The sequence below is a fragment of the Nematolebias whitei genome, chromosome 23 (genome assembly GCF_014905685.2).
Source record: "Nematolebias whitei isolate Nwh7 chromosome 23, NemWhi1, whole genome shotgun sequence".
NCBI lineage: Eukaryota > Metazoa > Chordata > Actinopteri > Cyprinodontiformes > Rivulidae > Nematolebias > Nematolebias whitei.
The window spans coordinates 2,437,752-2,465,082 of record NC_056520.1 but is presented as its reverse complement, the minus strand read 5'-3'; the positions used below and the strand labels follow the sequence as shown (position 1 = coordinate 2,465,082).

Here is a 27,331-nt window from a genome sequence, read left to right as displayed (position 1 = left end):
TGAGTGCATGACTCAGGCTGGAGATTAACGCCACACTTGAACTGGTCAGACCCTGCATTCAAACCACGCGTTTCCTCTGAACTTTCCCACATCACTTTGGACAATGTTTCCTGGACATGTGAGTATCAGGGCTATACTTTACAGCGCAGAATTACCTTTATCTACAGGCCGTTATAATTGTTTAATTCATGATTTTGTGTTTGCAAATTATGCTTTAGATGTGGTTGGAAAAATGTCAGTGCCTTAGTGGTAAACGCTGTTAAAAGTGTTTAATAATGGTCCATAGTTATTGCGTCAGTGATGAGTTGCATCAAACCTCTACATTATATATTTTTTCCAATGGGTCTTAACCTGTTTGATCAATGCTAGGGGGATGTGATACAATGGTATTCGTAAAATTAGCAATAGTGATTGGAATTTATGGTTTCAAACAATAGATAATTGCTAATTATCTAATGAATCAATCTACTGATGTAATGTTTTTCCAGTTGCGTTATTTGTATTAATATCTATCATCTGTATATATCCATGAGTACATCTATCCATCTTACCTTGGTCTTTTGGGGCAAAAACCCTGTGTTTTGCTGACATTTTAAAGATTTAATGTTATTAGACCAGTTTTATATGTTATTTGTGAAAGAACCCGTGTGTACGTGGAGTAAGCTAACTGTATAAACCTGAACTTTTAGCCCATGCAACTTTTTCTACATGTCAGGACAGCATTTAGCCTGAAACTTGAAACAGTTTTAGAAAGAAATTATCACTTTTGCTTACTGTGCTGCCAACCATAGTTTATGGTTTGGGTGAAAATATTCAAGATTTGAAAGGATAAGTCATTTTTGGCTAACTTGCTTAGCAACTTTGATATCTACAGATTAAGGCAATAAAAACGAAGCAAGAAAAAACTCTGAGTTTTAAGCTCATCTGAAGAATATTTAAATGATTTATTTAGATATTAAATTGTGGCTAAATACAAGGTTAAGCTGTTCCTTCAATGTGAAATCATCACAAAGCTAAAGAGGGATTAAGAGTCTTGGTGTCACGTTGGGCTTGTCTGCAGCGAAGAGCAGTAATTTGGTCCCAAAGTTTAACCTCAAGGGACAAGAAATCCTGGTAATCCTGCTGATGCATTCACCTTTTAACAAAGATAATCAAATGTTATCGCAGCTACTGGCCCCGTGTTCACACTGGTAAAAATGAAGAACATACCTTCCTTTGGACTATTTTCTGCTCATTTCCAGGCTTCATTTGTTTGAACTTCTGTAACTTGCTGTATTTTAGTTATATTCTTCATTGGGGCTAAAATATTTCGCAAATTTTATACCTTTTCAACTTTAATGTTTTATATTTGCATGTAAAACTGAAAATATCATTCATAACATATTGTTGAACGGGCAGGAAACGTAGGTAGGACTCAGTGTCCTAAAATGGTTCAAGTCCATTTTGAAGGAGCGGATATTTTTTGTGACTATTGGGAGTTAAAAGTTGGATTCAATGACTTTGACACACGGGGTTCCTCAAGGGTCAGTTCTAGGACCACTTTTGTTTAGCCTTTACACTACCATTAAGTAAGGCTCTGCAGAAATTTAATGCTGGCCATCACAGTTATGCAGATGACACACAGCTATATTTAACAATGTCTCCAAATGACTACAGTTCAGTAGCATTGTTATGACGCAGTTTAACAAATATATATATTTGGATGAACCAAAACTTCTTCCAGCTGAATCACACCAAATCTGAAATAATTGTGTTTGACTTTAAAGAAAAAAAAGAACTGCTGTTAGTAAATACTTTGAGTTATTGTCTTTAAAAAACAAAGATTAAGTCCAAATTCTTGGTGTGCTGCTAAATTATGATCCGACGTTCAGAAGTCAGATCAAATCAATCTTCAAAACAGCCTTTTATCAGTCAAAGATCATAACGTCATAGCTACACTAAAAGGTTTTATATCCCAAACAGACCAGCAGAAGCTTGTTCATGCTTTCATATCCAGTAAACTGGTTTTCTAACTGGACTCTCTTGAGTTTTGACCAGAACTAAGAGATCTGAGCATATTACCCCAGTTTTTAAATCTTTACACTGGTTCCCAACTTTTTTTTTTTCATTTACCCTTTATTTATACAGGTAGTCTCATTGAGTCACGAGAACTTTTTTTTCAAGAGAGACCTGTTTTTAGGAGCAGATGGTGCCATAGAAAATATTTTTAAGGTTTTATTGATGGTGCAGCATATAAACCACTAAAGGGTTTTGGACCAGAATAAATGAGTGAAATGGTAATGAAGTATGAACCTAGTAGGGTTCAGGTCAAATAGTGGAGCCCAGAGTTAAAACCAAACATGGAGAAGCAGCTTTTAGCTATTATGACACACACAAATGGAACAAATTACCAATAGATTTGAAGCTAGAAACAGTCCAGTCATTCTTGTTTCTTGTTGTGCAGCACCTTGAGTTATGTGTATGAACTGTGCTATATAATGAAGCACAATATTGGATTTTTGGCTGATAGTCGATATGCCGATAACCGATACCAATACCGATATTTTTCCCCGTAGACCTACTTACAGAGACTACACAGCTGTCTCTGCTGTGGAATTAAAATACTAAATTATTCTGCGTGGTTTTTGTCAGTTTGGCCTGTTAGCAAATGCAGATGCCAAAAAATGGGCTGAAAATGATGCAACTCTTCAACTTGGATTATGTTTAATGTCAAATTTATTCATGACATTTATTCTCTAACACAATGACAACACTCGAACAGTGCAAATTTGTAAATTTTCACAAATCTGTGCGTGATGTCATAACGTTGTGCTGGCGCTGCAGACATCCTTGTCACAACAAAAACTGTGCCTTTTATATCGGTGAGTTATTTTGATGGAATGGCCGATGTCCGATATTTAACTTTAATCGCTAATATCGACCGATACCGATACCATACCGATAATATCATGCATCCCTAGTGCTATATAAATAATACTGCCTTGCCTTGGGAAACCCATCAGAATTGTCTGGAGAATAATACAGTTTTGTATCCCTGTGAGGACCAGTGCTACAAAAAACTACAAAATTAAATTTAACTGTTATAAAGACACGAGACCTCAGTTTTAAGACTGAGGTCTCATGGGCCATTTTGACCCAAGGGCAGAAGGAGGGTTAACTACACACTAGATTATGCAAGCTGGTTTATGTAGCCTGTTCAGAAGCAGGACAGAAAGTTTTGCGTCTTACACAAATAGGATTTCTATACGTGTGCTAGGCTACGCTACTAAAAATAACAGGTGGGGAAAAGCTTGGTCTTTAAACTTTTATATTAACACATTCCGCTTCATTTGATGTTATCACTTTATATTTTATTACAGTTGTATGTTTTTAGTTCTGTTTTAAATCTAACTAAAGGGAAGATCTTGTGTTTCAACAGCTGTGCTGTAATTTATTAACAGTGAATGTAGAATAGGTTCACATTTTGTCTGGCTGAATAAATTTAATTTAAAATAGACACCAATGATGACCAAATGTGTTCCCCCGTTTGACCCAACGGTGCATTCAACGCTCAGCTGTGTTGGAACGTTTTGTCAATGGATGTCCTGAATCCTCATTTAAACATCCTGATTAGGACTTGTGACTGTGTAAGAGTGATTAGAAGGTTTAACGGCATGAACAAAGCTTAACACCTCAAAGAAAATAGAACCGTAGATGAACACTGATGTTTTGACGAAGACAAAAGATATTCTTTTAATAATGTTTGCTTGTAAATAACATTTTAAAGTCAGTGCTGCATGTTTTGCTTTTGCTCCGCAGGTGCATGTGAGATCAGAGCATGCATTCAGACCAGACAGGGCTGTGGGATCCCCAACCCCCGTCTAAACATGCCACACCCTTCCCTGCACCCCCTCCCTCCAATCCACGGATCTCCTATGTGACCTCGGCCATCCCGGCCAAGAGAATCACTTTCTACAAAAGCGGCGACAGCCAGTTTGGGGGTGTCAGGATGGCCATTCACAAGCGCAGCTTTAAATGTTTCGACGCCCTGCTGGATGACCTTTCTCAAAAGGTTAGTGGAATGGCTCAGGTGGAGAGATCTCGTTTGAAGCTCACTTTTCAGATGCATCTCTGCTGCTCTTAACTATCTACAGCTGTCATTTTCATGGAAAACTCATTTTTTCTTGATCTGCTGCATCAAAACACCTTTAAAAAAATGGGACTGCATGTGCATTTATACAGTGTGTACATGTGTGATGATACAGGTATTTATGTACAGGTGCCCCTGCCGTTTGGAGTGCGGACCGTGACCACGCCCCAAGGCAGGCATACCATCAAACACCTAGAACAGCTCCAAGATGGTGGCTGCTACCTCTGCTCTGACCAGCGTCAAGCTAAGCCCATTAATATGGAGCTGGCCAGCAAACGCCAAGGTGTTTGGTACCATCAGAGCCGGAGGCCCCTGCGGCCTGAAAGCTCCTCTGCAACACCCCCAGGCCATTTACATTTGCTTTACAGGCAGCGACAGATCCTGCTGGTGAAGAACAGCGAGCCAGTCATTAGGAGAAGCATTGTACTGAGCAGAAGGTCAACAAGAAGCCTGAAAGCTTTTCTAGATGAGGCGTCAGAGGTGATGCAGTTTCATGTCCGCAAGCTCTACACTGCAGAAGGACGCAGGGTATAACTCTTGCATTTGGTTATGTACCCGACGGAGAGTTTTGTGAAAGCACTCATGCTGTATATATTTGCTTCTAGATTGACCGCGTGCAGAGCCTGATGACTTGTCCTGCTGTGTTGGTGTGCGTTGGTCGGGAATCCTTCAGCCCCATGCTCATTAATTTCATCAGAAAGTCCTCAGAGGAAAAACTACCTGGCCTTGGCTGCCAGCCTCCTGGTCCTGGTACACGGGTTCCTGGAAATGGGGCCCGATCTCCTTCTACCCAAGGAGTGAGGTCTCCTCCTCATGGAGCTCAGTCCAGATCCAGTGAATATGATGAAGGACATGACAACAAGAAGAACAGTAAGTAGTTTGGTTAAAGTTTTAAAAGTAACATTTCCACAACATCTGTTTGTCGTACGAAATAGCTTAAATTGGAAGAAAACATTATATCACATGTATTCTTGTGTTTTTCAGATAATTTTGGTTTAGAGACCAAGAAGAGCATCATCCATCCTCGGTCCGATTCCTCAAATCGCTCAACTCGTTTCTCTGTGTCTTCTGAAAAGTCTTATGGACTTGGCTCTCAGTCTAGACCTTCTATCATGAATGATGATATTGAAAAGCGTGTTCTAGTCAATAAAGATGGCAGCCTTTCAGTTGAGATGAGGGTGCGTTTTCGCCTCCAAAATGAGGAGACCATACAGTGGTCCACACAAATTAAGAAATCCCCCTCCTTGACTAATGATTGTTGCCCCCTCAGCCAAACACAGCCCCATTACCTGCAACAGAGCCAATCGGAAAGTTGTTCGGACCCTGATTCCACCTCGTATGAGGGCATGGATTACTCTAGCCAACCTTTAATACAAGCACTGGCAGAGAAACACTGTCCCCGTTGCTTCCAGAGCCAAAATAATCAATTTGACTTGTGGGAAAACTCAACTAAAAAGCACCATCCTGTCCCACCCACACATGCGCCCAACCAAACTATGATGAGACATACACGCTCCTCAAGCTCATCCTCATCATGCAATTCAAGGAGAATGGTTCGTTGCCGAGCACGGCTTTCCAGGTCTTCAGGTGGCTCAGGTTCAGAGCAGGGCCAGTTCGTCCAGAAAGAGATGTCTGTGATGGAGCGGGTAGAGCACAGAGTAGAGGTGGACCAAGATGGGGACACTCAAGTAGAGGTCTGCAAAGTTAGTCGGTGCTGCAGTAGGACTGAAGTGGTTGCCATGGACACTGACCTTCTGCCACAAAGTACAAAGATAGTCGAGGGTGAGCTAATGATAGAGCAAGACGAAAACCGCCCATTGTCTGCAGTCAGTAGCTCCTCGCATGTTCTCCAGTCACTGAAAGAGGACCAGGATGATGATGATGATGAGGACCGTCTGCCACTAAGTGCTTCTCAGTGCTCCAACAGAACTGAACGACCCCCATCACCAACCCTTGTGGCTCACTTGGATAAAGAACCAGCAAGCAACATCTCTGACAATTCAGTCTGCTCTGTCAAACAGAAGGATCACAAGGAAAATGATGAGACAGAAAGCAGGGTATTGTTTGCAGCCTCTACTTGCCACTGTGGAGCAGCAGATGAGTCAGACCGAGTGCCCAGCTCTAAGTCTAATATCAGCAAACCTAGATCAGAGGAAGAAGGGGCAGCTGACAATGAAGTTGAAGACATAAACAGGGCCGCTTCTGGCTTATCTCGACACACAGGACGTTCAGAAAGTTCCCAGAAGTCATGGACATCTGATGTTTGCTCAAATTGTGGAGGTTGGAAACATGGGCCTGTCTTTGCTGTACCGAACCCCTTGGAAGTGAGAGCACCAAGTGTCATCTCTACAACTTCCAATCCAAACTCAAGAGGAAAAGATGAAGGCAGGCTTCCAAGTTCTACTTCATCTACAAGCCGCAGGTCAAACATGACACATAAGTCTGAATGTAAGGGTATCTCTGGTGTTGCAGCTGAAAAAGACGATGAGAGAAGCCCCAGTACAATGTCAGCTCAGTGTAACCTATTTCCTATGTATGCCAAGTCCAAATGCACAGCTGAAGCTGTTGTCATCAAATTGAGAGAGGATGAAGAGGAAGAAACCACTGCAGAAAGAACAGGCAGCTCATTGTCAGACAAATCCAGCACTTCAGTCAAGTTCCGAAAAACAAACTTTCCGCAAAGTACTAAAGAAGCATTGTTATCAGACAAAGTTGCAGAAGAAGGTGACACAGAAAAACGAGCTCCCAGTATGCTCTCTGTTAGGTCAAATGCTTCTGCCAAGTCTGGAAAGGCTGAAAGTCTCCTATCAAATAAATCAACTAAATCAAATGTTTCTACAAAGTCGGGAACATCTCAAGGATCAACTTACAGTAGTCAGTATGGTAAGGTATTTTCTCAAAGCTTAAAAATGACAGCTAATGCAGAAGAAAATGAAAACAAAAACACAGAAGAGGTACAATCGAGGCCAGAAAGTATGCTGTCAAATAATTCAAAATCTGACACCAGGGCCAGTGCAAGGTCTGATAAATCTGCAAAGTCTCACATAAACATAGAAGCGGACAGATCTCCAAGCGCGGTATCAGATAGATTGCACTGTTCTGCTAAGTCCTCCAAGTCCCACAAATCAAATCGCACACATAAATCTCCAAATCAACAGGATTCTGATGTTACTATGACTAAGACAGATGGGGATGCGATGGAAAATAAAATAGACCTGGAAAGTGTCATGTCTGTAAAGTCAAAAACTTCAGTGAAGTCTGGTGCTTCTCACAAGTCAAATTCAAGCAGTAATTTTACAAGTCCAAATATTGCTATCATTAAAACACCAGAAAGTCCCAATGAGGAGGAAAATAACACCAAAGAATGCGAGCTGAGTGTTGCATCGGCCAAATCCAGTATTGCGTTACACAATCCAAGCAATAACAAAATGGCCGACATTGCTGTCATTAAAACTGTAGAAGCAGGGGAAAATGTGAACAATAGTGCACCAGGATGTAAATCTACTGAAGACTCTCATAGCCAATCACTCTCGCCGAGAAGAAGACCTTCATCCCGAACCCAATCATCCAAATCTACCTCCCCCGAACATTCTCAGCCCCAGCAGTTTTTACCAAAACCTGATGGTGGTGAACTAAGACTTCACTCTACAACCTCAAGCAAAGGCAGCTTCAAATGTTGCTGTGGAGTAGTATCAGCACTAGAACACGAAGATAAAAGAAAAGGAGAGAATCAGGAAGATGAAAAGTATGATGGAGCTTCGGAACGAGCCTATAGCATTCTGTCATCAAAAAGACGAAGGAAAAAATCAGGAAGCACAGAGATACCTTTGAGTTGCAACTCCTCAGGATCAATCTCTCTTGGGCTGCAAGAAAATCAAGAAATGGGTGATTCAGACAGTGGCAAATCTGGTGTTTCTTTTCATAGCCAGGCAGAGGGTAAGATTACAGGCAGTGTGAAGACAGCAACCCTCAATGTCTGTAAGAACCCAGAGAACTCCTCTGTCAAAGAAGATGTGAGATCAGAATCCACTGTGTCAGATGGTGAAACAGAAATTACTGCAGCTCATCCTCCAGCAGTTGACATCCCTACCATTACAACACCTACAGAAAGCAATGATGGGAATAAAGAGAGTGGAGAACAAACCACCGAAAGGGCAGCAAGTGCAAATTCAGTTAAAAGCAACAGGTCTCATAAATCCTGTTGTAATAGTGTCAAAGCTGCAGCTCAAACTCTTGATGGTATGTCCGAGGAGAAAAGTGCCAGTACTGGTTCAACCAAAAATCCAAACATAGAAGAAACAGAAAGTGTGAAATCTACGTCAACAACAAATGCAAGCAAAACGGATACCCTGAGCAACAGGACCTCGTCGGCAGTCTCAGGAAATGCCATGGTTCGGAAAAAATCCCCATCAAGGGCTGGTGTTAAAAATATCACAAAAGGAACAACTGGATTTTCTTCAAATACGGATGCTGAAAACTGGGATACCAGTATACCACCTAGCGAGATCAACAAGATGGAAGATATTCCACAAAACAAGAGTATCTATTCCCAAAGCCCCAGTAAACACAGGCCTGAGTCAACGGCTTCAGCTCAGTCAGAATCAAGAAAGTCTTCAAAGCCATGTAAAGTGAATCATGAATCAGTCAAATCAGATCTCTGTCCAGTCAAAAGTCACAAGACGAAGTCCCTGACAGGAAGCGAGGGTGGTAGCAACAGGGTGCCCAACTCCAAGAAAGAAACTTCAATCAAATCCTCAAGTCCTTGTCCCATACACAACCCCAGACCAAGCAGTAAAACTGAAGTAGGTGTTGAAAGCTCCCCGTCTGGTGGTGATCTGCTGAGGGAAACTAGACCTGTTGAATACCAACACAGCCACCATTCAAAGTCCAGTAAAACCAATGGCAAGCCTCAGAGTGCGAAAAGTGGGGGGTCTCAGAAAAGTAGGCATATGAAGGACCAGGAGGGTGTGGGGGAACTTACACTGAAATGCCTACCCAACAAGTCCCCCAATGAAGTTGTTAGTGATTGGCTCCAGAGTATTCCTGCCAACAGCAACATCCTCGCTCTTAACAATGACTTAAATGAGGAAGAAGATGATCAGAGGACAAAGCAGATGGTAGAAACCCCCGGACAGGAGATAGGAGCAACAGAGATTAGCCCTGATGAGGAGAAGGACGGCAACAATGACAATGTTGAGCCTCAAGAGGAAGAAGACAAAGAGCACAAAGTTGATTGTGAAGCAGAAGGTCCAACATTAGGTGATTCAGTAAGAACTTCTCCCCACTCTAAGAACTGGCAGTGTTCTGCAGCAGTGATGAAAGTTCTCTTGAGCTCTTCTCCTGGACGATGCCGGAGCATGCCAGAGGTAAGACATTTACGTTGACAATAAATGAAGTTCTATAACAGAATAATGCAAGTAGTGTTTTAAGTATTGGGGTATTATTTTTATTAAATATTTCTTTTATTTTGACAAAATCATTCCAAAATCTGAATTGAAAACTCCTACTGTTGTACTTTTTTGGGAATTTTTCTTTGGTTCCATTGATACTGCAGCGAGAAATACTGGCGTGACATATCGGCCAGAAAGTAGTAGATGAGTGAGAATAGCAACATTATTCATCAGTCAAAAAGGTGTTTAGCAAACTAAAGCCATCAAAGTTGCTCATTTCCAGCTTTAGCATTACTCTTAGAACAGTTAAGTTGCTTCTGTTGACTTTGAAGCACAAAGGGATCAATGATTCATTAAGTCAAATATTTAAAATCAGTTTTTAGGGGGTAAAATAATGTATTTAATTAAGCATCTATTTTTATACTTTAAACACTATCATTTCCTTTAACGTGGAAATAATTATTGTACATATCATCTGCACATTTGCTGTCTTGTCTAGGTATCCCCAGTTTATGGTCGTAGGCTGAGCACATCAGCCAGGGGCCTTTTGGACAGTTTGACTCAGCTCCAACTTATTGAACCTGCAGTGGGCTGTGGCAGTTATCAACAAAAAGAACATAAACAGCAATATGAGGAGATCATGGCCATTCTTCAGTCACTCTGGCTTACTGAACCAAGAGACATTGAGGCCTTGGAGACCAAGGACTATAGGTGCTCAAAGCAAGTGACACCACCAAGGTCCTCATCTGGAGTGGGTATGAGCAGTGGGTCAGATGGATCAGGTAAAGGAAATGGAAACCAAGGAGAAGATGAAACATGTGCTAAAGCAGAAGAGGCAGTAGAAAAGGCGAACAAAATTGGAAATATCATTGAAATGGAACGTGAGGAGACATTTAAAGAAGATACATCAAGGAAAAGTGAAGACCAAACTACAGTTCCTCAAAGTCTAGAGAGTCCAAAGACCACTGAAAACACTTCATCATCAGAGAAGAACACTACCAATGACGGTTTCAAATTCCCTACAGACAACAAAAGAGAGACAGAGGAAGACTCTCATTCACGAGCACCCTTGTCCAAAAGACTTTCACAGGACCCTGATCCAGTCTGGGTCCTTCACCTCCTCAATAAGTTGGAGAAGCAGTTCATGAGTCACTACATTCAGACCATGGCAGAGTTCAAGGTTCGCTGGGACCTGGCTGATAGCCTCCTCCTAGACACCATGATCTCTGAGCTGAGGGACGAGGTGAGCCGGCGCATCCAGAGCAGCATCCAACGCGAGATGAAGAAGATTCAAAGTCGAGCCGGGAAAGTGGGCGTGTCGCCTCGGCCGCCTCAGTTAGCGAGCATCTCCAGGGACTCCACCATGACAGAGAAGAGGCGTCGAATAATGAAGGTAAAGATCCTAATTACTCCTAACTCAAGTTTGAAGATGTGAAACTCACAACTGATTTCTGTTTCAGGTGATGAAGAATCAATCCGTTAAAACCACAGACTGTGTGAGCGATGAAGAGATGACGGGAAGTGATCAGCGAAGTGACGATGAGTACTGCCCCTGTGACGCTTGCGTCCGCAAGAAAATGGCCACTCGGCCTCTCAAACAGAACTCGCTGGCAGCCGAATGCCCCATCCTGATGGAGTTCGACCTTCGCAAGATCCTTCAGCTGAAGAAAAGCCCGGTGCCCGCAAATGTGGCAGCACCGCAACCTACGAAGGAGGAAGAGGAGGAGGCAAGGAATTTGGAAATGGTTGAGGAAGAGGAGGAGGAAGAAGAAACCAAGGAGGATATAGAAGCTAAAGTTGTTTTAGAGGAGACAATTCCAGAGGAAGAAGAGGAGGAAGAACAGGAAAAAAACAAGAGTGAGGAAGGAGGGGAAAAGGTGGGAAACAGTGTGGAAGATGAGGAGCAGGACGAAGGAGAAACAAGTGAACAAGAGGAAACGTCTGAAAATGGAGAGGAGGAGGAAGGGGGATGCACTTGCCTGTCTGCCAAAGAGGAAGAGGAGAGCAAAGAAGAAGAAACAAGCAACTGCACAGACGATGAGACAGGAGAGGAGACGGGAGACGATGAGAAGGGCGGAAATGAGGGAGAGACAACAACTGGGGAGGAAGAGGAGGAGAGTGACAAAGAAACGGTGAAGGAGGCAACGCCAGACAACCAATCTGGGGATGACGCTTCTGCACAAAATGATGCAAATGAAGAATCAGTGCAGGTGGAGGAGGCTGAGAAGGAAAACATCAGCTCAGAGGCTGAGGATGAAGATGACGAGGATGATGGCACGGGGGAGGAGGAGCCACATGAAGAAGAGACAGAGAGCGAGAGCGAGGAGCAGGATGAAGAGGCATCCGAAGAGGAGAGAACCTCGCCACAGGTATAACCAAGTGTTTGTTCAGAAATTCTTCAGAAGAATGAAAGAGTAACATTTCTTCAATGAAACTGAATGAATCCCATTAAATCAGTGGTTCCCAACCCTGGTCCTTGAGGAACGCCATCCTGTATGTTTTAGTTGTTTCCCTGCTCCAACACACCTGATTCAGGGATTAAATTACTTCCTCATGTTCTGCAGAAGCCGGTTAATCACCCATTAATTAAAATCAGGTGTGTCGGAGCAGAGAACAATTAAAACATGCAGGATGGTGTTCCTCAAGGACCAGTGTTGGGAACTCCTGCATTAAACATTAATTATATACCTAATAATTCAGCACGATCTTAAAAAATATTTATCACAGGATTACCTCGATTACTGAGCATGAAATTTGGCATTTACCACAGGGTAGGGCTGGACAATAATTCGATATCGATATATATCACGATATACTTTTATTCAATAACAATATGAGTTTTAAGCACATTTTTGATAGGATTATTGTGTTTCACTGACGCATTTCTTTTTCTGTTTGGGTTGAAGCGTCCGCTTCAGTTTCAACCCGAACAGAAAAAGCCGCCACACAACTACGTAAGTACGTGGTGACGTAGATGTTACGCAGAGCTCGAGTCCAGAAGGAGTTAGCGGTAGCAGGCTAGGCTAATCTCCAACGTGCGGTAAGTTTTCTTTTCAAAATGAGCGCCCATGACCGTCAGAATGTGACTGAACAAGCTTTCACGAGCGAAGAGAAAGCAGATGACATAATTTATAAGAGAGGAAGGACTAATTTGATGGTGTGGAAGTGGCTCGGCTGCAAAATGTGCCAAAGAGTCGTTCCAACTAGCGGAGGGAACACATCGAACTTGTTTCATCTGAAGAGTTTCCACTCGATAGAATCTGCTGAGAGTCAGAAGATGAAGCACAATAAAGTTTGAGCCGACGTGTCCCTGAAACACCCCCAGCTGTATCAAGACAGAAACACATGTAGTAAGTAGTAAAACTAGTGAACGCACGTTTGAGCCGGACTGACCAGGTAACGGCTACATTGACGTAGACCAAGACCAAAATGGATTGCTGCCACTCCAACTCTAGAAAGAAATCTACAAAGAAACCTTAGTTTGGAGTAATTTTATCGTTTCAAACTGATAATCGGGAATTAAACCTATTTTAACAAATGATACGCCACAATGGGGAGTGGTGGTGCAGAGGTTAGAGAAGGTGGGCCTGTGATCGGAAGGTCACATTCGACTCCCTGGATCGACAACATCAAATGTGGGTGGGAAAGGTGAAACGCCCTCACCTGCCTCCACCCTTTGCCCCACTCTGGGACCTTGAGCAACGCCCTCTGCTCCTCCGGGCGCCCTAGAGAGCAGCTCTCTGCTCCACACAGAGGGCTGTGGTAGCTCGGTGGTTTGTGGTTGCGTCAGGAAGGGCATCCGGCGTAAAAACAATCGCCAAGTCTTCGTGCGAGAGTTCGCTGTGGCGACCCCTGAAGACGGGAGCAGCCGAAAGAAGAAGGCTGAACTAAAAACAATTGCAACAGCATTTGAGCCAAAAAAAAAAAACATCTGGGAACATATTTTAACCAATTTGTGAAAATTTGCTAACTTGTTCTAGTTACAATGAACATTTACAGCAGGTTATCAAGTTATGAATGTATCCGAACACATCAGTGATTATTGCTGAATAATTTCAGAAAACTGCACCAAGTCTCTGAATATGACCCCGGTGTTACGGTCTGACCCACTGCAGCCTCGTGGCCAACTCCAAGCCTGTGGGAAAACGATAATCTCCCCATCCAATTAGACAGCCTGAACAAATCCGTTTTGTTTAGCGGTAACCTGGAGCTGCGCATGAAGGAAGTCTGCTAGCACGGTCTCACAATCTGTCTCAACGCTGCTTTTATACGAAACGAGAATACGTCCCGAGAAGTTTTAAATGGAGACAACTGCCATTGTAGCAACTTAAAAACTTCTACACCCGTACTTTCTCTTCTACAATCAAAAGAAATGGGAGCAAATCAGCACGAGGAGCTAAAAAAAAAAAGAATTAAATTTTAATTTTAAAACAAAAAGAACAGGAAGAAGTGGATAAAGATAATGGGTGGATAGATGGAAAAGGGCTGTTGAAGCAGCAAACCAGCTCAGGCAAACACGAGGAGACACAGGGACAACAGGACTCGGACAGACAACCTATAATGCTCTACTGAGGAACGGGTGAGAACTGAAGGAATTAAAAGGCAGGGGTGATGAGAGAAGCGGCTGCAGCTGTGGCAGGTGAAGCAAACAGCAGGTGTAAATGGGCGTGGCAAGCTGACTGGAAAAACAGAGGAGACAGATCTTGACATTAAAAAACCTCAAGAACAAAAATGTTAAAGCTGCTTCCAGTGGCTTATAAAGATCACCGTGGTAGCCGCACCTGCATCTCCCGTCTTGGTAACAACGACAGGCAGAAACAGTCTAAAAAGTAAGCCTCAAACAGTCACTGAGCAAAGGTTGTACTGAAAACATTCTTGAACCGTTAGTAGCAGATGTGTTTCCTGGGGCGGCTGTGGCTGAGTGGTTAGAGCAGTCAGCCTCCAATGCAAGAGTTAGGGGTTCGATTCCACCATGTTGAAGTGTCCATAGGCAAGACAATGAACCCCTCATTGCCTCTGATGCGTGTCCCATCGGTGTATGAATGTGATAAAGCTCTGATTAATCTACAGATTCAGATTACTTTTATAGACATCTACTAGAGTGCTGTGTGGATGAGGGCACAGATGGTGTTGTAAAGTGGTTTGGTATCTTGACTAGATAAAGGTGCGATCACAATCAGAATCAGCTTTATTATCATTGCACCGAGATACGAGAACATGTCCGTACAGCCGTCCGAAAGATGGACTGACTGCACAAAGCTGCTGCTACAAAGCGCAGCCTTCTTATGCTTTTCAGAATACTTTTATTTTTTAGATAAAAAAGGGACAAAGCCATGAGGAGAGGATGAGGTGCCATGAAGCACTAACAGATAGTCCATTGTTCTGATAAGATGATGGTCAGCTGGCACAGTTCTGATAAGACTCCACAGAAGGGGGTGGGGGGGGGGGTGCGATAGACAAAGCTTTTCCTTAGTTTACACATTTACCAGGAGAAATTGCTAAGCCGGCCTGTTTCGAGGCCAACTGGGGTGAGACTCAGATAATCCTCAATTGTTGATTAATTCAGACTATTTTCCGTCAGCCTTGAGTCTGTACTGATAATTTCCAAGGTCCGAAATGGCCAGATTAGGGTGCATTCCACTGGTCCGTGCTTACGAGCCTCTTCAAGATGGTGTTTTCATGCTGACGAGTCCCAAAAACGCAAATGGCCTGCGATTCAAATCACTTCCAATTTACAGTTTTGCTCGTAAATCAGCTGATTTTGAGTCCTCAAAGCACAAACCAGGCCTTCACATAGACAGCAGCCTGTCGAGGTCCAAATTAGCTGCGGCCGTCTTCTTTGTATGTTGATAAACCAGGATCCAGACTATTCCAAAAACAGGAAACCTGTATCATAAATCCAATTAATGGCAATTTCAGCATCTTCGGTCGATAGCAGAGGTCGACACATCCCCCCCAGAGATAAATCCGGCTGCATGCGTCTCATCCGAGCAGATGAGGGTTCTCCAGGACTCTATCGCTTTGTTGAAATAATTTGTAATATACGTTGAAAGTCCATTTGGTCAGATTCAAAACAGTTTCCATTTCGGGAGATGTGTAAAAAATAGGAGCTGCGCCGATACACAGAGAGCAAAAAGCAGGAGGAGAACAGGGAGCAGGAAGGAATGCGTGCGCCTCGTTACAGAGCCAGTGAAGAACAAAAAAGATAAATGGTTTTAGGCTCAATCATTCGGGTAGATAACAAAAAAGATTAAATCGTCATATGGACCAGTTTCTTTAAGTGAGAAAGTTTTGTCCCCCATCCAGAGGACATCCTCAGTCTGCGGCCTGCCAACCAGATCTGTCCTATAAGTAGCCTTCACTCCTGTGTTTCAAGCCAACCTCCTGTTGGAATCTCTAAAGTAGGATTTTAACACGTGCAAAACAATCAATCATGCACAACAATCAAATGTTGTACATGAACTGGTCCAGATGACAAGATATACTGGTAAGTACAGTCCATTTACATATGTAAGTTTTATGTGCTTACCGTCACAAAACTAGGTTTTTGGATTCAGAATGACCAGACACAAGAGTAAAAAATAAAAACAGTTTTATTGATAATTGCAGCTGCAGCCAGGGAGAGGATCCAGAAGAGGTGGCTGGTCTTCACAGGCAGTAGGGAGAGAATTACCTGTCAGAGATGGGCAGGGTGATGTTATCGTCACCAATGCTGCTGCAGAGGGAAGTCTTTAATGCTGTGAACAGCAGGGTAATCCAGGGTCGTGATCCAGACGGCAAGGCAGGGGTCAAGCATGGGGAGTCAAAGAGTTCTTTAAACAGATCCAAGGGGTAATCCAAAATCCAGAGTCAAAGGGATAGAAAAAGTTGTCGTACCAGGGTCAGAAGAGCAGAGCAGAACCAGACAAGCGGCAGGCAGAGAGATAAATCCAAGAGGCAGGCGTGAGATTGTAGTCCAAAACACAAGGCTCAAGGGTTCAGGCATGAAACTACGAATGGCTGGAGAATCAGGGACCATGAGAGGTTTAATAATCTGGCACTGGTTGGTTGTGGACGTGGAGCTTATAAAGGCAGGTGAACAGGTGAAGCTGATGAGTGCTGATTGCTGTGGAGGAGTAAGGGAGCAGTGGCATGGAGTGACAGGAGCAGGCTTGAGCTGAGAGATGGATGAGGCATTACTGGACTGAAGAATGAAAACTAAAACAAAACTGTGGAAGGGGCAAAAACATGCCACTTACTGTGTTTTTGTAGGAGATACGACAAGTTAAACTCCTCAAAGAGAAAAGCCTGCGGATACATCAGTAAGAGTTTGGATGTGTGCTTTCAGCAGTATTGGGGGATTTGAGAGAAAACCATGTCGTACCTCAGTGAGGTACACACTGAGACAAAGAAGACAAAAAATACCTGTTTTGATGTATAAACTATATAGGAAGGGTACGAGCACTCTTAACACATTTCAGACAAGCTAGAATGCATTGCTAGCATTGAGCCGATGCTAGCAATGCATTCTAGAATGTTGACGCTGCAAGGTCAACATGCTGCGGTACAATTTTAAAAAGTTATCAAACCTAAACCATAATTGTTTAAAAACTAAAAAATATAATAAATGCCAGCTCAGTCATAAAAAGCCCAAATTTCTGTGACCCATTTAAACTCTGAACTATGTTTTTATGGTGAAGTATGAGCTCTAGAGCTCCGAAGAGAGAGGGATGAGTTTTCTCGCTTGTTTAGCTAAAACATTGTCATCAATGGGGGAATTTGTCTACGCCCAACAATGAACTACTAGCAAAAGTAGCCCATGTTTTGATCAACACTATTATATAAATATACATATAAAGCTTTCAAGAAATTCTATCATCTTGCAATAAAGTTGAGTTAAAATGGCTTCTCACAGGGGACATTTATCCTCTTTAACCCTCAGAGCCAAGGAGAGACTCCTTCTGTGACCGAAGGTGAAGAGGCCGACGTTGAGGACTCCGATGACAGTAAACTTGATACCAGCACTGAAGAATCCGGACATGAGGAGGGTGCAGGCTCAAGAGAAGAGGAAGACAGCAAAGACAATGACGAAGACATCGTAAAGGAGTTCAGGCCTGAAGAAATGAGCGAGGAGGAGGAGGAGGCTAAAAACGAGGACGGGACTCTGCTGCATCAGTTCACCAAGACCTCTGTGGAGTCCCAGCCCGGCTCGATGGAAGACGAGAACACAGATTTAACCTCAAGCCCTGTGGAGTCCACAAAAGCACCGGAAGTGGCAGCCAATGTATCAGCTGGTGGTCTCACGGACCACAGGAGCAGCCAATCGAATGTCAAACAAGGCAAAGCCAAGAAGGATATCAAAAACTGATCACCATTAAAATATCTTATAAAGTCTTAAGGACACTTCTCTTTCAGAAGTGTTGCTAAAAATTATTTTCAATTATTATCTCGAGTTTAAGACTGTTGAACACTCAAAGCACTTTTATGTCTCCAGATCTGCTGTAGGACGATTCGATTAGGACCATTTCTTTTGATATAAACAACTGTACTGTCGGCATAGAAATGCAAGGATGCATCAGGAATGTTCTGACCTACACTACTTACGTAGATTGTAAAGAGAGTGTGTCCTAAGACTAAGTCTTGTGGTACTCCATTATTGACAGCTAAATAACTGGAAGAAGTACCTTTGTGTTGAACATATTGCTTTTGGCCTGAGAGATAATTAGAAAACCAACCAAGAGTGTGATCTGAGAAAACATCTGAGAGCTTATGGTCCGCTGACTGAATAGAATTTAATTCCGTTGATACATCCCATGATCGTAGAAACCTGAAACAACTACACTGTATTCAACCATATAATCTGTATTTGTAATGTGTACTTGCATCTTTCTGAAATTAACAGTACGCATTAAAATAGTTGTTTTTTACATGTGATCCATGTTTTGTGCTGGCAAAATGAGTCACAACGAGGAATATTTCAGAACGGAGTAATTACTTTTAAATTCTCCGTCTTAAAAGCATCAAAACGATACTGGTTGAAAAACGGTGATTTATCATCTGGCAACAAGCTAGTTGTGTTTATGAGAGTGCCAGATTGAAAACTCTAATTTTCTGCTGCCCTTGGGTCAAAACGCCCTTTCCAAGAATTGGGAATGGCGTTGCGAATCCCCAAGCTTTACAATGACACCAAATATTATATGAAGGGATTTCCCAACTTTAGGGCAGCTGCAGAGAAAAATAGTCCATTTCAAAGGAAATTATATAGATAATAAAACTGAAGACGTTTCTATTAGAAACCTTTGATTTAGAAGTAGATTAGGACGATTATATGGCATTTTATTTACGGGGTTGCCAAATGGTGCATTGATGGACCCATTTTTACACAAATCCAAATTAAAGCAAAAATCAGTGTTTTCACTTAGTTTTCACCGCAACTCGTGCTCATTCTGACTCGTTTTGCCAACACTAGCCACTAGGGGTGTAACGGTACGCTAAAATCACATTTCGGTTCGGTTCATTTCTGGTACAGAAAAGACAAAATAAAGACTTACAAAACGTTTATTTTTGAAAATATGCCAAGTAAACGATACGTTCGTATAAAAATAAATAAAAGTGACCCATTTGGATGATATTTTAAATAAACGGCACTCTTTACTATAAATAAACTATACTAACAATAATGAAAATCTTAATAAATGCAATAACAGTCAGAAGCAGAACAATAAGCAGCAACAGTTTACAATCTTAACTCATCAAGTTTGAAGTTTTTGGCCAAAAAGACCAACTTGTCCACATTTTCTGCCAAAAGCTCAGATCTAGTTGCAGTGACATCATCTCCATCGGACGATAAAACCACTCACTAATTTTTCAGATGATGTCGTTTTAAGCGCGTTAACTAATTAGACGCGTTGCCTGCGGCAGATCCAATCTCCGTGAGACACCGTCGACACACAGCTTTGGATTTGTTCACTTGTCTTTTAACAAGAAAGACATAATGTTCCCAAACAGGAGGCCACAACGACATGCTAGGCTGCTAATTCTACGCGTGCTGCAAGATAATAGCGCCGTGCTGAAACACGCTTAGGAATTTTAGTTCCGCGGCGCATAATCTCTCGTTAATAAAATTTAATGAGTGAAAAAAATAACAGAAACGGTAAGCACGTGGACCGAACCGAACGTGCCGTACCGAAACGGCTAGGTACACCCACGTGTACCGTTACACCCCTACTAGCCAAATGTTGTTGTTTAATTTAACACTCAAAAGAAACACTTGTTGGTGAACTACCTGAATTTACCAAATCTATGATGTACCATGAAACATGTTCTGTTGACTGTTTTAGCTTGACGGAATCAGTTTCTAGAGGTGAGCAGGTCTCAAGAATGCAGACTGACACGAGTAAAGTAAGGCTTAAGGATTATTCAGCAAACCAAAAGGTTGACACGGCAGCAAGAAATAAAAATAAAATAAACTTGAGGAGACATGGAGAACTGGACATGGCATGAAACACACGATGCCAAACTGAAGATCAAGTGAAAGTTTAGAGACTTTGTAGTCAAGGACTGATGAGTGGAGTAAAATGACAACTGGGGACAGGTGAGAGTGGGCGGGGCAGGAGCAGAAACTGCTAGAACAGTGAACTGATAGCACAGGGGACACTGTCAAAAACTGAAACGTATAGAAAACAACAAGAAACAAAGAAAATCTAAATTAACAAACATCAAAAACTACCAATGAACAAATCATTAGTTACTTTTGGACATGCCTCATGAAGGAAGTGCATTTTTAGGGTTTGGACAACCAGTTTGTTTAGAACAAGTCATTTCCTGATTGTTAAATAAAGATTTGCTTTAAAATCTACTGTGCTAAGAGATCAGCTGTTTGAATCTACATAACCTCTGAGATGTAACGTGACTACTTTAAAGAAAGGGACATTTTGGAAATAGGCTATTATTCTTTCTTGCATTACATTCATTCAGTCTTATAACTGAGACACGGGTTTGCATTTAATGTTCTAGAAATTACGTTTTCAGAAAAGGGTACAGAAACACCCATCTACATGAAATCTAGAAAACATCTATTATCTGCCGCTTTTACTTGTCACAACGGGGCTGGAGCTGGTGAACCCAGTGGTGCAGGTAGGCAGCCAAGGACTCAGTATAAATGTAAAATAAAATGTTTATTTTATAAAAACAAAAGAGCTGACAGGGCAGCAAAACTTACATGAGACATCAGGGAGTCCTCAGGGAACAGACAGGTCATAACCAGTAGACAGGAGACAATGCCAGAACGAGGGTAAAGACAAACACACAGACTTAAATACATGAAACACCAATTAGACAAAGTGAAGACATCTGTGAGTGATCACAGATGCCAAAAACAGGGACAGGACACACAGACAAACACAACACAAGATGGAGCCAGAGACCAGGGAAACAAACCCTTAGACATCTCTTCACAGACACCTCTGTCGGCTCTTCTGGGAGTATTCCAAGGCATTCCTAGACCTGCTGAGAGACATACTGGTAGTCTCTCCAGCATGTCCTAGGCCTTCCGCAGGGTCTCCTCCCAGTCGAACATGCCCTGAACACCTACCTAGAGAGGTATCCAGGGGGCATCCTTACTAGATGCACAAACCACATTGACTGGCCCTTCTCGATGGGAAGGATCAGTAGCTCTACTACAAGTCTCTTATCGATGACTAAACCCAGCTACCCTGTGGAGAAAACTCATTTCAACCACCAGTTCGTGATCTTGTACTTTTGACCACTACCCAAAATTTATGACCATAGGTGAGGGTAGGAATGTAGACAAACAGGGGTCTTCGTCTTGCAGCTCATCTACCTCTTCATCACAGCAGACCAGAGCAAAGTACACAATTATCTGGAAGCTACACCAATTTGTCAATCTCATGCTCCATTCTTCCAATAGTGAACAAAACCAGAGATACTTCAACTAGAGATGATGTTTCCTCTTTAGGTAGAACCTCACTCCCAACCTGGAGAGGGCAGTCCAGCATTTTCAGGCCTCAACATTGGAGGTGCTGATCTAGAAAATTAATATAATGGAAGACTTTACCTGCATCTTTGGCTTTAGGTGTCTCAAGTGTGTGCAACAGGCTGAGGATTCAGGTGTTTTATCCTAACTAGCCATGCTCAACAAGAATGTAAAATGTGTTGTGGATAGGCCTGTCGCGATAAACAATAAATCAATTAATCGCATGATAAATTAAAATTATCGACCTAATTTTCATTTATTGGCGTTATCGTTTCTTCGTGTCTCTCTTTTACCGAAGACACTGGATGACAAAAGGCTCAACTCCTGTGCTCTTCACTGACACCCCCTCTTTAAAATCTATTTTAACTGCCCAAAATCATGTTTTTGGATCGTTAAAAGCAGCTAAACTGAGAAGCTAAGCTACGAGCTAAGCTAACAAGTCGACCTCGGGGGGAAAAACTTGCGTCTTTTCGAAGCTCCAAAATTCACGTGCCTTCGGCTAAAAAGTTGTTTTTCTCTGCAAAAAGAAGCTGAGAACTTGTTTATTGATTTTTTTTTTTTAATTAAAAGCTTTATGTGAAAAATGCTAAAGAGCTCAAACCAGACCGATCGTCCACCATTTTGAGAACCGAAGAGTGACAGCCCATGTCACGTCAAGGTGCCTCTCTCCCATTTTTCATAATTAGGGTGTGGTGACGCTCAGCAGTCAGGTGGGACGGAGACTGCACGAAAACACGCCTCGTTCTCGTAGCCGACCTACCTGCGCTGCTTCCCAGGGTCCGACCTACTCCAGTACGGAAATGTGATTTAAAAACACCCCCCACCGCCTCCAAAAGGTCATCTGCACACATGTCTAAGTGCTGACCTTTTAAAGAGACACGCTGCTCGCTCCTTTACTATCCATCCTTCTGTTCAGTCTTATACTGCCATCCGGTGGTCGAAAAAAGGTACTACATGCAAAACAAATTAAACTTTTCTTCTTAAATATGACAATAATTACTAATTATTGTCAATATTATTATTACAATATTATCGTTTATTGCAATAATTTCTGAGACAATTAATCCCCCAACAAAATTTGTTATCGTGACAGACCTGGTTGTTGATGACTTACTGAATTCATGATTATATGAACCAATAACAAAAGAGAGCGTTCACTGCTAGGTTTTTTCGGTTGCATCGCTCGAAGTCCAGCCTGATTAAGATTTGGTCAAAGCTGCTCTTGAAAATGCTACAAACTAAATTTTTTTGTTCTCTTTGAAGATGTTTTCCTCAACTTTCCACTTATAAATTTGAGTTAGCTGCGCTTACACTGAAGGTGCTCTGCACATGGTCAACGTGTGTTCTGGACAATGAAGAAAAGGCAAAAATTTGTTCACATTTTGCTGCTTGGTTTGACCAAAACCTTATATTTGTAGAATTAAGAGAGTAGAGGTGTGTGCCTATGTTGCTATGGTCCTTTCAGCTGTCCGTGATTCTGTATCGCCACCATTTGAAGAGCACATTGATCAAAAGAATGGCTGTTGTAACTGACAGAGATGTTATGCTCATGTTAATGTCATTTATTTATTCACAAATTGGTTAAACTGACAAAGGGTTATTTTTAAGTAACGTTAGTTACGAACTGGATGTGAGGTCCAGGCGGACGTTCTTCAGTGGTCAACATTTAAGCTTCATGCTAAAATGCTGCTGACTGGAGTCCTGTTTGGGTTTCTTCTCTGCTTTCAGGAAGGCCCAGTTAGGATATCCACATTGCTCTAGAGCCTGTCTTGTGTGGGATTTCTCCTTCTGCCTGGCTCCTGAGCTAGTGGGGATGCTGTCTGCTCTGTGGTACAGAGTCCTGATGACTCCTAACTTGTGCTCCAAAGGGTGATGGGAGTCAAACTGCAAATACTGGTCTGTGTGGGTGGGTTTGTGGTACACCTCAGTTTGCAAATGTCCTCTATCAGAGACTGAGACCTCACAGTCCAAGAAAGCCAACTTACCATTTTTTACATCTTCTCGTGTGAACTTGATGTATTTATCCACAGAGTTGATGTGGTCAGTAAAATGTTGGACTTCCTGAGATTTAATTTTAGCCCAGGTGTCGTCAACATACCTGAACCAAAGACTTGGTGGTGTCCCTGAAAAGGACGTCAAGGCTCTCTTTTCTACCTCCTCCATGTACAGGTTGGCAACAATAGGAGAAACTGGAGACCCCATAGCACACCCATGTTTCTGCCTATAATATTGCTCCCCATATGTGAAGTAGGTTGACTGCAGGCACAGTTTCAAGAGTTGACACAGTTGTTCTGTGGAAAGTGTGGTCCTGCTGCTCAGAGTGGTGTCTGATTTTAATTTTAAACTGACCACCTCTACTGCATCATCAACAGGAATGCACGTAAAGAGTGATGTGACATCAAAAGAGACCATTGTTTCATCAGTCTCCATGATGACATCCCTCACCTTGTCCACAAAGTCCATGGTGTTCTGTGTGTGGTGTTCTTAAGGTAGGCAGCGGTGGCTCTGTAGAGTTGTTGACTCTCAGCGGGAAGGTTGCCAGATCAAATCCCGCCATGGGGGCTTTCTGGGTGGAGCCTGCATGTTCTCTCTGTGCATCCATGGGTTTTCTCCAGGTACTCGTTTCCTCCCACAGACCAAAAACATGCACGTTAGACTGACTGGCAACTATAAAATGTCTCTAGGTGAGAGAGAGAGAGAGAATGGTTGTTTGTCTCGTGTCTTTTTGTGTCCCTGTGATGGACTGGAGACCTGTTCAGGTGTCCCCCGCCTCTCCCACAGTGGTTGATCGTAGTATTTTATTGTGAAAACTTGCTGCTTCCGTTCGAGCCTCAGCAAGTTTAAACTAATAAAAATAATAAACTCTTATTTGAGGAATTCTTTCCACGTGCGTAGGGAAGTTGTTTTGTGAGGAACGTCCTCTGTGCTACGGAATCAGACAAAACATGGAAGGAACCAATCAAAAGACGTCTCACATCTGCAAATCCAAACCTTTAATTGTGGTAAATCAGAATAGTTGCACAGTTTTTATTTGAATTCTCTTCTTCCGTGCAGTGCTCGTCGTGCACGACTGCTAACTAATACATAAAGCAAATGCTAACTAGCAGGCTGGTGCGGCGTCACGTCCAGGGCTCTGGCCGTTCTTCGGTTTCCACGCTTTATATTTTAGACCGCCGCCCTTACAAAGACTAACGAAGCGGTCGTGTTTGTGCGGTTCGTTTCGGCCAGAAGCACCCCGTGACGGCGTGAACGCGCCTCGGCCTGAAAATGTGCAGATCACAACAACAGCAATAAGAACCACGGTTAATTCTGCGCCATGAAGACGTTAAAGACGGCCACTTGCCCGACATTCACAACAAGGGTGTCAACAAGGAGGAGCGTCAAGTCTGGACAAAAAGAAAATAGAAAACTGACTCGGGGGGGGGGGGGGGGGGGGGGGGGATCTAATAAAATGCTCTTTGATCGTAACATTTTTTTATCCAAACCTTGGCATATTTGGTGATTTTATTTCAAATTCGTTGGCCAATTATAAATTGCTATCAGCGGACGATTGTAACTTATCATTGGCGACAGAATTTGTCGCCCGAACAGGTTTGTGGATCATAAATGTCGACTTTTAAGGAAAGGCGTGGGGCGTTCGGCTTCTTATGTCACCGTGGCAGCTTCTCCTTCGCTCGATGCACCGAACGCATTGATCTTTTCAAGCGAACACAAGATGTAGCACCAGAGGTGAACAGAGCGTCTTCTGGTCTACGACGCCATCGTTGACCAAGAAATCTTTTGTATTTCTGGAAAAAACTGAACGGTCTCAGGTTTGTGACCCGTCAACGTCGAACTCGCGCTTGGTCAAACACGTTTTCAGATTTCTGGCTTTCCCTGATATCAGGAGTGGGACGTTATCAAGAGGACAGATTTGTCTTTCCAGTCAGGACAGAAACAGCCTTTGTTGTTAAATTAACCGACACCGCTCGGTTCGACGTGACGGGTCAAGAGACCGGTCGTATACGAACCTTTTCAGGTCCAGAACTGCTTTAAAATCTAAAACTCTGATCAAGTTCTCCTGAGGAGGAACCCAAAACTCCTCGGCCAATTTAAGAATCCTAATCCGGATTAACGGTCCCACATTCTACTCAGGCTTTAGAGCGCGGTGGGTTTCTTTTGGGCAACATGAGCGCTGCATACGGTACATTATACGCTCGTCAACAAACTATTAAACACCAATCTGCGGCAACGGGCGAGATAAGCAAAGACCTTTAAACTTTGACCTTGATTATTGACCTTGAAGTTGGGGGTGACATCATCTGGTGATGTTGAACGCTTTTTGAAGTTTTGTTTTATTTCTTCTTTCTGCCAGTCCGGTGTTTTTGGCACCGGTAGAAGCTCTACTGCTACAGTGACATAATAAAAGTGAAGCCCCGCCCCCCCTCGTTGCATCTTTAACATTAAAAAGCTCACACTACCCCAGGAAAATAGAAATTATTTATTTTTCACTCACACCAATGACATTCAACATTCAAGTGCCAGTGTTTTTGTTTTACTGTCTTTTGGTCAAGTCACTTTGTAAAATATCAACTTTTTGAATTAGGCTTATAAAAATAAATATTTCCCCAAAAATGCTCGATAAAAATCACACAAACTAGCAGCGAAAATAGACTCGGGAACTCCCGAGCGCAAACAGCTAAACCCTACAGTTGCTGGTAACGAGAACTCCACCTGGTCCCAAAAATCAAAATAATTAAAATAAAAACGATAATTTTGTACCTAGAACCGTTTCCGAACGCACAACCACAGTACGCTGTAACGTCTTTCGGACCCGCGGCTGACCTCCAGTCAGCAGAACCTCTCGGCGGCGTGAAGGACGTGTGCTACATAACGAATGTTCATCTACTTTACGTTTAAACTTTGTTGGGATTTAAAGTCTTAAAACAGAGAGGCCCGCGGGCCGCAGCAATGGGAGCGTAGCACCGTGAACGGTTCTCCACGTAGAGAACAGTTCTTTCGACGTCTTTCAGAATCGGCAACAAACGTAGCTATCCGTTCCACCTGGGCTGGGCATCGCCGCTAAATGTAAGGCATCGACAGGTTTAAAAAAACAACAATCAAAATTAAAGTGCTGGGTCGGGGGAAAACGAGGGCTGAGTTTTCGTCAGAGGAACGAACCGAGCTAGATTTATATTACAGACACTCTCAGAGTGGAAATACAACAGATCTAAGGATTCTGCATAGGTAAACGCCAACAAGGGTCCCAACGAAAAGCGCTGGTAACGACGTTAGCTGTTAGCATTTCTAAACGAGCAGGCGAAGGCAACGGCTTGGATCAACTTTTCCAAGTAACGGTGGTCACGTTTATCATTTTATAAAGATGGCCCTGGCACATCGAGTCACCACCCGCAGGACAAAGAGACTAATGTGGAAAAACAATTAAAAATGGCACAAAATAAAAATAAATTAAAACACGAGGAGCACCGGGAACTTCTGTTGAGCAGTTAAAACCGTGCCGCAGATCTGTAGACCGAACGTTTTAAACATTTATTTTTCTGTGATCCTTCCTGCTTGCTTGACGCTTCGAAGTGCGAGGAGACGCTGGACGCGGTACAGGAACCCTAGAGTCGAGGCCGGAGAGAGTACTGGGAACAGAACCGTGGGAGTAGGCGGGGCTTAAAGCCCACAACACCAGCGAGCAGACTCTGGTTACAAAAGTGCAACAAGGCAGCTCCTGGAAACCGGGTCCCAACACTGAGACGGCGGCGGGGGGACATTGATCTAGTGCTTCCAGACATTTTGACGGCTCGACAAAAAACTACAACCAATACATTTTATAAACAAGGTATAAAAAAA

The 27,331-nt window shown here is 42.8% G+C and overlaps 1 protein-coding gene across 1 annotated transcript; it reads left to right on the top strand.

Moving 5' to 3' along the window:
- LOC119428947 (retinitis pigmentosa 1-like 1 protein) lies at window positions 1-18,312 on the top strand. The gene is made up of 8 exons (XM_037696657.1): window positions 1-118; window positions 3,799-4,051; window positions 4,259-4,657; window positions 4,735-4,999; window positions 5,114-9,495; window positions 10,019-10,912; window positions 10,980-11,888; window positions 17,441-18,312. The coding sequence occupies exons 2-8, from the start codon at window positions 3,818-3,820 to the stop codon at window positions 17,864-17,866; spliced, it is 7,509 nt and encodes a 2,502-aa protein (XP_037552585.1). The 5' UTR covers window positions 1-118; window positions 3,799-3,817; the 3' UTR covers window positions 17,867-18,312.
- Window positions 18,313-27,331: the final 9,019 nt, after the last annotated feature.

Coding starts and splice junctions, on each gene's coding strand:
- LOC119428947 (XM_037696657.1), top strand. CDS start 3,818: ATGCATTCAGACCAGACAGGGCTGTGGGATCCCCAACCCCCGTCTAAA. Junction 4,052..4,258: donor TGGATGACCTTTCTCAAAAG/GTTAGTGGAATG, acceptor ATTTATGTACAG/GTGCCCCTGCCGTTTGGAGT. Junction 5,000..5,113: donor ACATGACAACAAGAAGAACA/GTAAGTAGTTTG, acceptor TGTGTTTTTCAG/ATAATTTTGGTTTAGAGACC.